General features: G+C 39.3%; 1 protein-coding gene and 1 long non-coding RNA gene across 2 annotated transcripts in view; one reads left to right on the top strand and one right to left on the bottom strand.

The window, feature by feature from the left end:
* The first annotated feature begins 1625 nt into the window (after window positions 1-1625).
* Window positions 1626-5595, top strand: LOC307207743. Its single transcript, XR_013834819.1, has 2 exons — window positions 1626-2549; window positions 3254-5595. It is a non-coding gene; the product is annotated as an uncharacterized lncRNA (long non-coding RNA).
* Window positions 4814-13821, bottom strand: part of LOC307207639 (phosphatidylinositol-binding clathrin assembly protein-like) — a 49183-nt gene continuing 40175 nt past the window's right edge. The window contains 1 exon segment of the mRNA XM_079961691.1: window positions 4814-13203. Coding sequence (XP_079817817.1) covers window positions 13189-13203 — 15 coding nt within the window. The 3' untranslated portion in view covers window positions 4814-13188.

Raw genomic sequence — 13821 nt, 5'->3', positions numbered from 1 at the left:
TGTAAATAATGTATATAAAGCAGATACTTTGAGGGGACATTCATTCCTCCTCACCACTATGAGCTGAATAAAGAGCATGAAATCACTTTGCGACTCTGAGTATATTTCACTAGAGCCGATTGATTCTGGTTTTGCCCCATCCACCTCCCTACTGAATTCTACAAGGGCAGCGCTGAAACAGAAAAAGAGGAAGGTAACAACTACGTAGTTCCACCACCTCCTGGGTTGGTTGTAAGAAGGAAAGGAACTGACGTTGGCGGAGCAGTGCCACTTTAGCCCTTATGAACCAACCTCTGATATATCACACTGGTGGCTTTCATAGAAAAACTTCCTTATACCAAGTCAGACCATTGGTCCGTTTACATAGCTGTCAACTTTCAGATTTGAAAGTAAGGGATCAGCAGCCTCGAAAATAAGGGATGAGCAGCCTCACCTGTCCCAGGGACAGTCTACGGGATATCTAACAATCCAGGATAGCAGCGGGAAACGGGGCTGGAATAAGGGAATTTCCCACCAAAAAAGGGAAGGTTGACAGCTATGCTGTCCACACTGACTGGCAGCAGCTCTCCAAGTTTCCAGCTGGTGACATTGCTAGCCCTGCCTGGAGATGCCATGATTTGAACCTGAGAACCTGGTGCTCTACCACTGAGCCATGGCCCTTCCCTTTTAAACATAGATGTAGAAGATATTTTTATACAGCTTTTCAGGTGACTCTGAAAATTTATATTAAACTATATTAAAATTTATATTAAACTATAAATGTAAAAATAGCAAATACAAGCTACAAGAGGGGGAGCATTTTGATAAACAGATCTCAACTCTATTTTTAATAGATATGTCTAGTCAAAAGTAAATTTGATTGAGTTCAACGGGACTTAGGTTCAGGTAAGTGCATATGGAGTTTCAACCTAAGGCTTCTTATCCTTAATCCTCTGCTGTGCATTTAACTCAGGCATAGAAGAAGAAGAAGAGTTTGGATTTGATGTCCCGCTTTATCACTACCCTAGGGAGTCTCAAAGTGGCTAACATTCTCCTTTCCCTTCCTCCCTCATAACACACACACTGTGAGGTGAGTGGGGCTGAGAGAAGTGTGACTAGCCCAAGGTCACCCAGCAGCTGCATGTAGAGGAGTGGAGACGCGAACCCGGTTTACCAGATTACGAGACTACCGCTCTTAACCACTACACACTACAACTCCCATCATCCCTAGCTAACAGGACAGGTGGTCAGGGATGATGGGAATTGTACTGTAGTCCCAAAACATCTAGAGGGCAGAATTTGCCTATGCCTGGTTTAACTCTTTATCATGTGTCCCCTTTTGTTACATTGAAGTTACTTAGTTACTTTTTATTATGTGTTATCATATGACATCCTATTCCCTTTTAAAATATGGGTTGGGGAGGTTATTGGGTTGTTGTTTTTATTTTGATTATGTATTTTGTGGTTTATATTTTGATTTTATTCTGTGAACTGCCCTGAGACTTTGTGGTTTATATTTTGATTTTATTCTGTAAACTGCCCTGAGAACTGTACAGTGGTACCTCGGGTTACATAAGCTTCAGGTTACATACGCTTCAGGTTACAGACTCCGCTAACCCAGAAATAGTACCTATTTCAGGATGAGAACAGAAATCGTGCGGTGGCAGTGCGGCAGCAGCGGGAGGCCCCATTAGCTAAAGTGGTGCTTCAGGTTAAGAACAATTTCAGGTTAAGAACAGATCTCCGGAATGAATTAAGTACTTAACCCGAGGTACCACTGTATATAAATTCAATAAGTAATAATATCAGTTGTCTCATTCTACATTATTTACTATATAAATGAAAGGAAAAATAGTATCAAACAATGTGATACACAGTTGTTAGGTGGTTTAGTAACATATTATACAAATTCTAGCAAGCAAACCTTAGCCTGAGATCATAAGCCACTGCCAACTCCAGGCTTAGATGGAGCATTGGTCTGAAGACTCCTCAGAGACTCAGAGAGTGGTCTCTGGCCAACAAAAGCTTATAGTGTAACAAGTATGTAAAATAGCCCTGTATCAGTGATTCCCAAACTTGAAAATTGCTGTGTTGGTGGACCACTTAAAATAGTTTTTCTGCCCATTGCAGCAATTGTAACACATTTGTGTTAGATGCCAGATGCATTTTAATTTTAATTTTATTGCTTCTATTTTGATATGTTTGCTTCCTTTCACTTGTTTTCCTGGCTCCTAATCTTCTCCACTCCTTTTAAATCTCTCCCTCCTGCTCTTCTGTATTCTTAATCCTCCCCACTCCTTTTAAATCACTTCCTCTTGCTTAAGATCCTAATCCTCTTCATTTCTTTCAAGTCGCCTCCCCTTGCCAGAGGATTGCTGGGTTCTCAGAATGAGCAGCTGCTGCACCCACTGTTCTTCACAGCCATGCTGTGGACCCCCTGAGTGATGCTCATAGAACTCTTGCACTCAACTCTATTGTTTATGATGTCCCCCTGGAATACTCTGGGCCACTGTGAGAATATGTCTCCCAGCCCCAGCTGCCAGGACTGATAAGGGCCCTGCTACTCTGATGTAAGCCTGCCAGAGCTCTCATGAACATGGAAATAGGGCCATGAGGTTATTTCATTGAGGGCCTCCCTCAAATCTAGAACCAGCCCTGCTTAGATCAGCCAGAGTTTGCACCAGAGTCCACTTCCTCTTTTTAGCACCTCAATGCCCAGCAGTCTCCTTGCCCGAGCTCAGAGCTGGCATTGAGGACTCCCAGACTGCTGTTTCTGGGCAACTTCAGCATCCATGCCAAGGCGATTTGCTCCCCATTTGTGAATGCTCTCTATACAGAGTATCACCTGGCACCTTCATTACATATCTTTAGATGCCAGGAACATATATCTCAACTGGGTATTTTCTCTTCAACCATGGGTTTTTAAATATTTTTTTTGGGGGGGGCTATTGGTTTGTTTTTCATGTATTATGTATTTTGAATTCTAATTTTGTATTTTTATGTTATGAGCCACCCTGTGACCTTTGGATGAAAGGCAGTATACTGACTAAATAAATAAGACAAGAAGGAAGTAGAAGATGGGGATTGTATCATGTTCAAGAACATGTACTATTCATAACCAGCTACCCACCCACATATGTGGTTTGCAAGCTGGCTACCTCTCTTCTCTCACACATCCATTCTTGTTCCATAGGAATTTCAAGTCTATATACATTTGATGTACACAATTTGCTTACCATATCATTGATGCTAATACATACTACTAACTTCATAGCTTGGGCCCTGCTTTGGGTGTTTCAAGAAACCAAGTGAAGTGAGAGATGGCATTTTCAGCAGTGACAGCACCCTAGTTATGGACTAGCTAGCCTTTGGACTAGCCTTTAGAGAGAGATTTACTTGGCACCATCACTGTGGTCTTTTCAGATACAGGTGAAGATCTTTCCAATAGCCTAAATTATCTAAAAGCCCTGGGTAATCTGGGCACATTACACACACACACAGCTTTTTTTCTGGGGATACACAGGGGTACACATACCCCTAAACATTTTGTGAATCTTTGTACTGTACTTTTGTCCATTTAATGTATTTATTTTTCCTGATTTGAACTATAAAATGGTGATTTTCTTGAGTCAAAATGAGAGTACTATTTCAATTTTTTTTGACATTTATTGTTAAGTTGCCCAGAGAACTATGTTGTTGGGCCACACACAAACACAATAAAAATAGTTTCTGTACTGTGAAACCGATTCCAGTAGGAATGCAATTATGAATGGGGCATAATTTGAGGCTTTTAATGGCAAAATAAATGAGTGATGAGATAGTTAAAACCCTAGGTCTTTGTTTATATGCATTTTTCTGCCTAGGCCCTCATTTCATATATGGATATGTGGTATGAGAATGAATGTATTTTGTACATGGGAATAGCTTCCAGTAGACAAAGCTAAATTTAGAAAGCAACTCTAATATAGTACAAATTTCCAGTTGGTTCCAAGGCAAACAATGCAGGTATAAGTTCTAAATTTTACTTTAACATAAAATTAGAATACACGACCAAGGTGTTATAGGTCAAGAAAATAAGAAGTTAGGCAATGTGGTGGGGAAGGTGTGTACACTCACCTGCTTGCATTGAGAGATGATGTACTTTGGTTTTTGATAGCTAGGTTCATTATATGTATGCAAAACTTGAAGACAACTTCCTAGCTTTCATGTCATTCTGTAACAGCCTGTAAATATGCAGATATACCTGAAACAACCATGTAGTGCATCCTTTTTTACTGCCTATGCTATTTCTGCTGTAACAAATTTTGGATTGGGTCAGGGACCTGTCCTGTTGTGATCTGTAAGGCACTAGTCACTGGTGGAGCTATATAAATAATAATTAAAAGGGTAAGACAGTTCTTAAGTTGAAGAAAAATGTAAGTAATTTACCAGAATTGCCAACCATAAACATTGAAACAACTACCGGGTACTTAATTCCAAAAGTGACAGTACAATAATAAATTTGATAGGTTCAACTGAAAGGTCACACAGACTTTCAGCCCATTCACTTCTTGGTAGCTTCTTAGCTGGTCCTACTCAAGAGGATTAAATCTACTGATTTTGGGGAACATTTTATTCTACTGGTTTGACATGGCTACCTGAACCATTAATGAAAAAGTGTATCCCTTTTGGAAAAGCCCTTTGGTTCATTAGCCATAGCTGATCATCCTTAAACACCCGGTGCCAATGGCATCAAATAAAACAATAAATTCTTTTAAGTGTTGCTGGTTGACCCGCACCATAGGCTGAAATGAAACACTGCTTTAAAAAAAGATATGAAAACACACACCCAAGACACTTTGTGCCAGTTTATTTTCCAAAACCTGTTTCATTAACAAAATGGAGGACTCTCAACCACCTCCTGTTTTACATACTGTCAAGGATCATTAAAATGTTAACATAGCAAGCCCTGTGCTTCAGCAAAGTAAGTGCTGGGGGTGGGGAGAAGAGGCAGGAATTTATTTACTTTTTTTGATGGCTAGATGCACCATGTTCTCACACTGCAACTTTGTAAAAGGAAAGCATATCAAAATCAATCAAGTAAGAACAAGCAGAGCTGGGCAAAATACATTTTTGAGTAGTTTAAATAAAAAACACAATACACTCCATTAAGCTATATTTCAAATATGAAATAAACTGAGAAACGTTTGAAATACAAAATATGAGAACATTTGCAGAAACCCTGTTTTCAAAATAAATTGCTAAATGCATTTATTCAGTAATGTCTTACCAATGCTTGTACAACCTGCAATTTTTAATTGTACTTGTGTTTTTAATTCTTTTACAGATAATTAAATATGCTATTTGTTATATCAGTTGAGGGGAAATTATTGAATCTGCTTTGATAAACTGACGTCTAGAATCATTTTGGTGTTTAGTGGCCTTCACCACAACAGAACTATTGGTTGATTAATCATAACGGTACATTAAAAGAAATTTCCTGCAGGTGCAAATGGCTATAAACTTGTATTTTATTAGCTAAACAAAATTTGGGTTGCTAGGTATTCATGCAGCATTCAAACATTTTGCTGTTTGTCATTCAATTAATGTGGCAGGTATTACTATAATCTGTTCTCAAAACAAAACAAAAATTCACAAGACGACTTCCTCTTTTTCTAAAATAAGAAGTCAACTCTGCAGCTGCATTCAACATTATTTTTCTGAATACAGTCTGTCTATCATAGCCAGGCAACATGAACCACAGCTTCACATCTAGCCTTTAAGCTGTGGTTCCTGCTGCCTAGCTGTGATAAGAGACGGATGAAGCAAAGAGGTCACTGAATTAAGGATTCGGCTCATAATGCTCACCAATACCATTTCTCAGAGAATAAGGTGTAGTAGACTTTTAAAAACTGACTCACAGGGGAAAATATTGTTAATACGACAGTGACAATCAAATGCTTTGTCTGAGAAACTTTTATCCTGTTGCTTCCACCAATAGCTGGTAAATGGCACTAGTGTGTCATGAACTCCCCATGTTTGCTGAGACTCTCCTTGCCTGCACTAGAACTATTGATGTAAGCAGTTGCTTTCCGAACTGCAAAGACTGTAAGACTCACTAAGCAGCTCCTTCCCTTCAACTGACCTCTTGGGACCATGTTAGACAGTGCAATAAATGAGTAACCCGATTTCATGTGTCTTAAAAAGGAAAAGAGAGGAAATAGTGATGATCAGGTGTCTGGGTTATAATATGCAAGAAGCAGGTTTTAAGCCTTTCCCCTACACTATAGTAATCTTGACACCCACTCACCCCCAATCTGCTATTTGTTCTGTGAAGGAAATAGTTAATGGAGTTAGTGGCATATGCTCTTGATTGCAAGGAGGCTTGTTCAACAAACTCAACACCATAGGTTGATCCCAGACTAAGGCAGTTATATCAGACTAAGGCAGTAATCAAGTTACTACTAACTTGTCCCATTAATTACACTGGGAGCTGTGCTACTAACTATCTGGAACCAACGCTGCATGTTGTTTAGTGAGCACATGGGACCTAAAACCTGCTTGAAAACCCAACTAAACTTCCAACCTTCTCCAACAACGAGGTTTTCCTTGCTTGTTCTACCTACAGAATAGAAAACGATCAAATACTACAGAAAAAACCCCCAATACATTTTCTATATCAGATACAATATGAAATTTAAATCATATTTGAAATACAAATATATGGATTATCAATACTGCCCTGCTGTGACAAAAATTATACAAGAATTTTAAAGAGTCATCCTGCAAACAGGAAGCACCTGTCAAATTAATATATATATAAAGGCACATACCTATTGCATTGGGGTGGGGCAAGGAAGAGAATATTGGGAACAATGAATTGAAATTATCAATTAGAAAACCAAACCCAGAACAACATACACATTTAACACCTTTTCCCTCTGCTTCCAATATTTCAAGAAAATTCCAGCCAAGTATTTTATAAAGGAATACAATTGCATCAAATTATTTACCAAACTGGTAGGGTAGGGGGAGAAGAAGAATAAAGACTGCGTTGGTTATTACAATATTTTAAAATAAATGCTATCAGAAAGCTGGGGGTATAAGGTACACAATACATACTAAAGCAGTACATGGGACAGCCAAGAAGTCAAATTACATATTCAAAAGCAACATTTCTAAGTAATTTCTAGAAACTGTAGAGATAGCATGTACAGTTCCCCATTACTGAAAAATATAATCTTTAAAATGGAAATAAGTGACTGGTACACAGCGCATGTCAATATTATTCTCAAAATGCAGGCTACTTAAAAAGAAAAGAAGTTTTCCCTTTTATGTACAAATAAAAGCACTGATCCACAGTGCATTCTACTCTAAAATTGTAGTCCACCCTTACCACACATCAATAAACCCCAAACAGATCCAGGTACACCCTGTATTTAATTTTAAAGTCAAAGACAACATTTTACAAAAAAACCCAAAAAGTATACTTGCTTTCTTTTTAAGCTCTACACATTCTTATCAGAGACTGAAAATGTCTTTATTACATTTTAAAAAAATGAATGTATATCTAGGAAAAGGAGCAACAGCTTTAGAAGAGACATTTTCAAGTATGACAATATTACCCATTAATATCACATTTCTATTCTTATGGCCAACCAATGTGACCATAGCAGCCATGTTTATTTATTCCTGGGTCTCATATAAAGTGGGGTAAGGTGGAGGCTGGCTTTAACTGCAACAGGTTTGCAACAATAAAGGGGGCTGACTCTTCCCAGTCCATGTCATAACTACATGGGGCTCATTGCCCATTATTTACTCCCAGCTCATTTCATTTCCAGTGTAGAAGTAGAGCTGGAGGGGCACATGTGGGCAATGGACTACGGGAGGGAACGGGCTCTGGTTTCCATGCCTGTCCATTCTTTCTAATATTAAGCTCAGACGGCACCTTCCATTCCATATGAAAACGAGGCAGAGACATGAACAAAAAAAGCACAGCCACTATCATCATGTCTAATCTGACCCTTAGAGAGAGCACTCTCTGTACAAGGGCACCTATCACCCTTCAGATTCTCACACACTCTTCTAGAAGCCACATGATGAAACTGCCATCGCTCTCATCCTGTTTTAAGAATGTACGAAATCATAATATTATAATCGAACTGTCCATGCTTCCCAAAGCTTTTAAGACAGAATTCTTGCCATTTTAATAACCTATATGTCTTTTTTAAAGCAAAAATAAATCTCTAATCAGAGTTGAATATGGGAATTACAGAAAATGGTGTTGACACAGAAATCCACGTGTGTGGAGGGGGGGAGTGTGAGTGTGTGTATTTCTTTCTCCTCAGCTTCATGCATTTTTCTCTGAATACCTGTGGGAATTACAACCCTGACCTACCAGTCTAATTATCAAACTATAAAAGTATCAAACACAACTAAAGCCAGGACACACCAATCTTAAGATTTAGGCTGTGACCCTAAATACAATGGAAACAATGGAACAAAAACAGATGAAATAAATCTGCCTTGGTTTTGTAGCTTTTAAAATGGCAGCCTTGTAGCACTGCTTTAAGGATAGCACTGCCTTAAGGATAATCTTGTGACAAGACCACCACCACATTGCTTCACCTGCAAATATTTCAGGACCACAAACACATATTTGCAGTCAACCCGTTAATGGCCAAAACACTATGGCAACCTTCCACAGCTTGGCGCCCTCCAGATGTTTTGGACTACAACTACCATCAGCCCCGTCAGCATGGGAAGGTTGCCCTAAAATAATGAATAATAGAAATGATACCAATATATTCATAAGGCAGGAGTTATTCTCTAAAGTCAATATCTTTGAGAAGGCAGTAGGTTAGTCAGCATCTTACTCTCAGAATAAATTTACACAACGATGTCATATGCAGTGCAATCCTGTCCTGAGTTTAGTTGAGTTGCTATTTTTATAGTTAGCTTTAACCTGCTAATATATCTAATAGGGAAGCAGCAAATGTCAAGTATGTATGATGGACATCTTATTGGCTTTTAAAAACCTTTAAATACATATAATCTAACATTATTCAGACAGTTCAATTATAAACACCACTAATACCACTGTAAACAACCTTTCGCCAACTGGAAGTTGAAAATAGTACAGCTACCTGTACTTTTAGCATTTCTGGCAAGACAAATAAAAGTGTAATTCTGGCCACAGCAACCCCAAATGCAGTTTCAATAATGTTAACAGTGACCACCATCTAACTGCTAGGGTCAGCTATAAAAAAAAGATGCCCTGCAATCTTTCAGCAAGGAAGAGTGACAAACCCACCTCCACAGAGATAGGAGAGTTCTAATTCTCCAGATTTGGCACAGAAAGTGGTGCTAGCAGTTGTGACCAAACTATTATTTTGGTTTTCCATAAGAACAGACAATTCCCTAAAGACCCAGTGTGGCTGCAGGGATGACTAGCCCAGGTACAAAGAGGAGGGGGAGGGGCGGTCCGCCCTGGGTGCCACTCTGACGTGGGGTGACAAAATGGCACTCGTCACTGCGGAGCTTGCAGCACGCACAAGCCACGCATCTCTATGCTGTCCGCCTGCCTCCCCCCCCCCAGCTACAGGGTGGCTGAGGCCCCGGTGTGCGCCCTGTCCCTATGGGCACCGCACACCCCGTCTCATCCCTAAGGGTGCGGTCTTGTCCCTATGGGCACTGCGCGCCCCATGGCGCTTGGTGCCCATAGGAATGGCACAGGGTGTGCGGCAGCGCCCACAGGGACGCAGCGCGTGGCCGTGCCCATGGGGATGGCACGGAACGCTGAGCACCCCGTTCTATCCCTATGAGCGCCGAGCGCCCCACCCCTATGAGCAGTTTGCCCCACCGCTATGGGCGGTTCACCCCACCCCACGTGCCTGAAAGGCTTCCTTCACCACTGGACTAGCCATGGCTGTATTCTGCTCTTCCCCCAATTTATTTTGATCTCACACCTTGCCACTGTTCTCAATTGCAGCAACCTAAATATGAAGCAAAGACAGCACTCTAATCATACTCAAAAACCACCCCACCAATTGCACATTAAAGATCTGATAAGGAGGGAGGTTTTTATATATAAGTTAAAGAACTACAGACTATTACCTACAAAGGTTCAGTACTAATACTGACAGCCAAAATACAGCTACTGACATTTATTTACTTTTTTGGACAAGATGCCATTGGTTTATTGAACAAATAGATAATCACTTATTGTCTAGAAAGCTCATTTATTATAAAAGCACAACCTCCAAGTTTAGGGTTATTGGAGACAGAATGTAAAACTGAATCTCACAAAAATTACACCAGTATAGTGGGCAACAATTCTTAAAAAGAATTCCTCAAATAATCATTACAGGTTAAGAGTAATGCCGTTACTAGGCTTTACAGGTTACCTTCATGTATGAGCATGGGGGAATCCCCACACATTTGTTGTAGGGAAAAGGTTAAATTAGGTTGTGCAAGTATCACACTGCTTACAAATATTGCAAGCATGAGAAGATGCACATACTCAGTAACATTTTGAGTTCAGGTCACTGAGCTGGCAAGTTAGATACGAAAAGAGAAATTACAAAATCCAGTCTTCCTTAATGAATTAAATTGCATATGAATAGAAGCAAGAATGTGTAAGTATTGGGGGCTTATGCTACCATGGGACTATTGTGACTATTATTATGCTTTGAATCTGATTTTAATGGATACATCAATGATTACTGTATAATGTTGTAGAAAGCACATAAACGACATACATAAACCCATTCATTTGGAGAGTTGAAGCTGCCCTCTCCCTGAGGAGGTGGGTATTGCATGAAGTTCCCTGCTGTAAGACTGCAGCCAGTAAATGCAATAAATTAAGCACAGTTGAACTGAATTATTAGAAAATAATATCTGGGGGATAAAAAAGGTTGCTGCCTATTTTACAACCCCAAACTTTACATGGTCACAGCCTCTGAGATCAAACATTTTAGCTAGTTATTATAAAATCTGTGTAATTTAAATACATGTACTGATCCAAACTGGATTAAAAGACAGAAAATTGGTTAGAAGCATGATTTAAAATCCTAAATGAGGATCATTTGAATTAACTCACTAGAATATCAACTAAAACAAGGCCTTTAAGTAAGCTGCTCCAGCTTGTATAGGGCTACAATAAATATTGGTTTTGGACAAACCAGGAGAGAACATTAAAGCCCAAAGCCCTTGAAAATTCACTTTCCACATTTAATTACTGTACATGCATCCAGTTTATGTCTTTGCCAGTACATGTCCAAGATTTGGTCTGAAACGTTTTTTCCAACTTGCAACATTTAATCCATACAAAGTTAGTGGTTACAAATTGCAAACACATATGTAAAAAAACGATTTGATTTTTTTAAAAAATCATGTTTAGTTTGACAAAACAAGTATATCTTTCTTGAAGCAAGCATATATATATATATATTTACATTCTTGGCACAATATTAACAAACACAAAAGACACTTACAGGGAAAAGACTGGTTTTCTAGAATTTGACACAGCCTGAGCCACAAAAGTACTTTTTGTTTCTGCAAATCCCTTCCCACGGATCAAGGGCCAATAACTTGGCAAAAACACTTGGAAGATCAAGCTCAAGTGCTGCAAAAAGTTTTAAATGATAAAAAGGGGCAAGCTTAATGAAAGAAAGCCACATTGACATTTAAGAGAGAGGCTTTTTGCTGTTATTGCTACCGCAATGAGCTCAAGACAAGAAAATCATCACAGCAGTAATAGAAAGGAAAGAACCAGTTTGCACGCTTTCTTCAGTTAAAATGTTCTTTTAAAAAATAAATAATCATCATTTTTTGCTTCCCATCTCCCCTCATAGGTATGCCCTGGACTCCATCTGACAAATTTAAAAATAATGTTTAAGGTAATCCTTTCATTATTTTGGGGCATTGTGTTTGAAAATCACGGACCACCTTACATTCTCCTACACTGCAATAATATCTTAAGTATCTTGAAGGATAATGGTCTGAACTTTTCAATACAAAAGAAATTTGAGCTAAATGTCTTAAAGCAGTACAATATCTGCATTTTGAATGTGTTACAAAGAAGAAGAAAAGATTATGCAGCACTAGATTTTTTTTTTGTATTTCAGGGTTTACAAATATTTACACTCCCTCCCCCCCAAAAAAGTTTGTTTTATGTAGTGACTGGCCCTTTTAAAAATTTCTTTTGCTCCTTTACCCACAACATGGGTCGCAAGCTATAGAGGGATAGAGGAGCTCAGGAACACAATTTTCCAGTTCTTAAAGTGCAGCACTGTAAATGATGAATGTCTAAGAAAATGCTGGTGCCCTACATCTTAAATTAAGGGCAAAAAGCTTCCCAGACTCACTGCTGCTGGCCACCTGCAGACTTTTTTCTGGGACATGAAGGCAACTCTAGCTAAAGTATGAAATGGTGCTGCTATCTGTACATAAGAGGCTGCATAAGGAAGTGCAGCTATTGCCATCCATGCCAGGACTGCACACACTCTGCTTTGTAACATACTATTTTCTTCAGAATAGGTCAGGTGCCCCAGTCTCTGCCAAAGCATAGCTCTATCACTTGGCAAGGCAACGCTCTGCTGAAATGCCAATTGACTATAGTTTTCTGTTAATGGCCTACATTTAGTTAAAAGTTGATTCACAGCATTTAAAACTCACAGTACAAAATTTGTGAATTAGAAGAAGCTAGTCTAGCATGAGAAAAAGCAGTCAATATTGGCATTTCTGATAATGCAAGATTCTTCTCAGAGTCTTATTGTATCAGGTACTGCTTAAGAGTATCTGAAAGGTTTATTGCTCAACTTCATTATGTGGTAACAACGGCCACAGAATTCTGGGAGAAAATAAATAAAATAATTATACCCTCCACTAGCTTACTAGAGGCTAGCTGTTGCATGGAAATGCTGCAAAGAGTTTCCAAGTAAGCTCTTATTTAAAAAGGGAAAGTCAGGATTCTCCTTACATATTTTGCTGACCTTCAGCTTCAGAATACTTCAGCTTTTCACTGAAAACAGTCTTATGCTATCCAAAACCAAACATGATTTCATACCATAGTGACTGTTATAACAATAATCTCTAAAGCACAGCAATTCAAAGTAATTGATATTGTATGGGAAGCAGGTATGTGCCCTAGTGAGGACCGCAGTTCAAAAGTTCTGTCTTCTTTCTACCAATATTTGGTTGTCAAAGTGTCTTGCTGCTTTGGCGGGTCTACATAAATTGTATCTGCAACATATATAAAGAAAAACAAGTTGAATGAAAGTCATTAAGGTTACATATTTTTATTCACAAAATACTTGTAAACTGCTTTTTCATATATTTTTTAAAACAAAATTCTGGTGCACAACAATTATTTTATACATACACACACTAGTAAAGGTAAAGGGACCCCTGACCATTAGGTCCAGTCGTGACCGACTCTGGGTTTGCGGCGCTCATCTCGCTTTATTGGCCAAGGGAGCCGGTGTACAGCTTCCGGGTCATGTGGCCAGCATGACTAAGCCGCTTCTGGCAAACCAGAGCAGCGCACAGAAACGCCATTTACCTTCCCGCCGAAGCGGTACCTATTTATCTACTTGCACTTTGACGTGCTTTCGAACTGCTAGGTTGGCAGGAGCAGGGACCAAGAAATGGGAGCTCACCCCGTCGCGGGGATTCAAACCACTGACCTTCTGATTGGCAAGCCCAAGAGGCTCAGTGGTTTAACCCACAGCGTCACCCGCGTCCCACATACACACACTAAAACCATGTAAAAATTTAAAAGCACAGATCACCTTCCATCTGCTTAATAATATCCCAGGAATATCTCTAAAAAGTTGTGCTGATCAATCAGAGGCTTGGGTG

This window comes from Podarcis cretensis (assembly GCF_951804945.1).
Source record: "Podarcis cretensis genome assembly, chromosome: Z".
NCBI classification, from domain to species: domain Eukaryota; kingdom Metazoa; phylum Chordata; class Lepidosauria; order Squamata; family Lacertidae; genus Podarcis; species Podarcis cretensis.
Note: the sequence above shows the minus strand (reverse complement) of the source record. Positions and strands in the feature narration are given on the sequence as shown.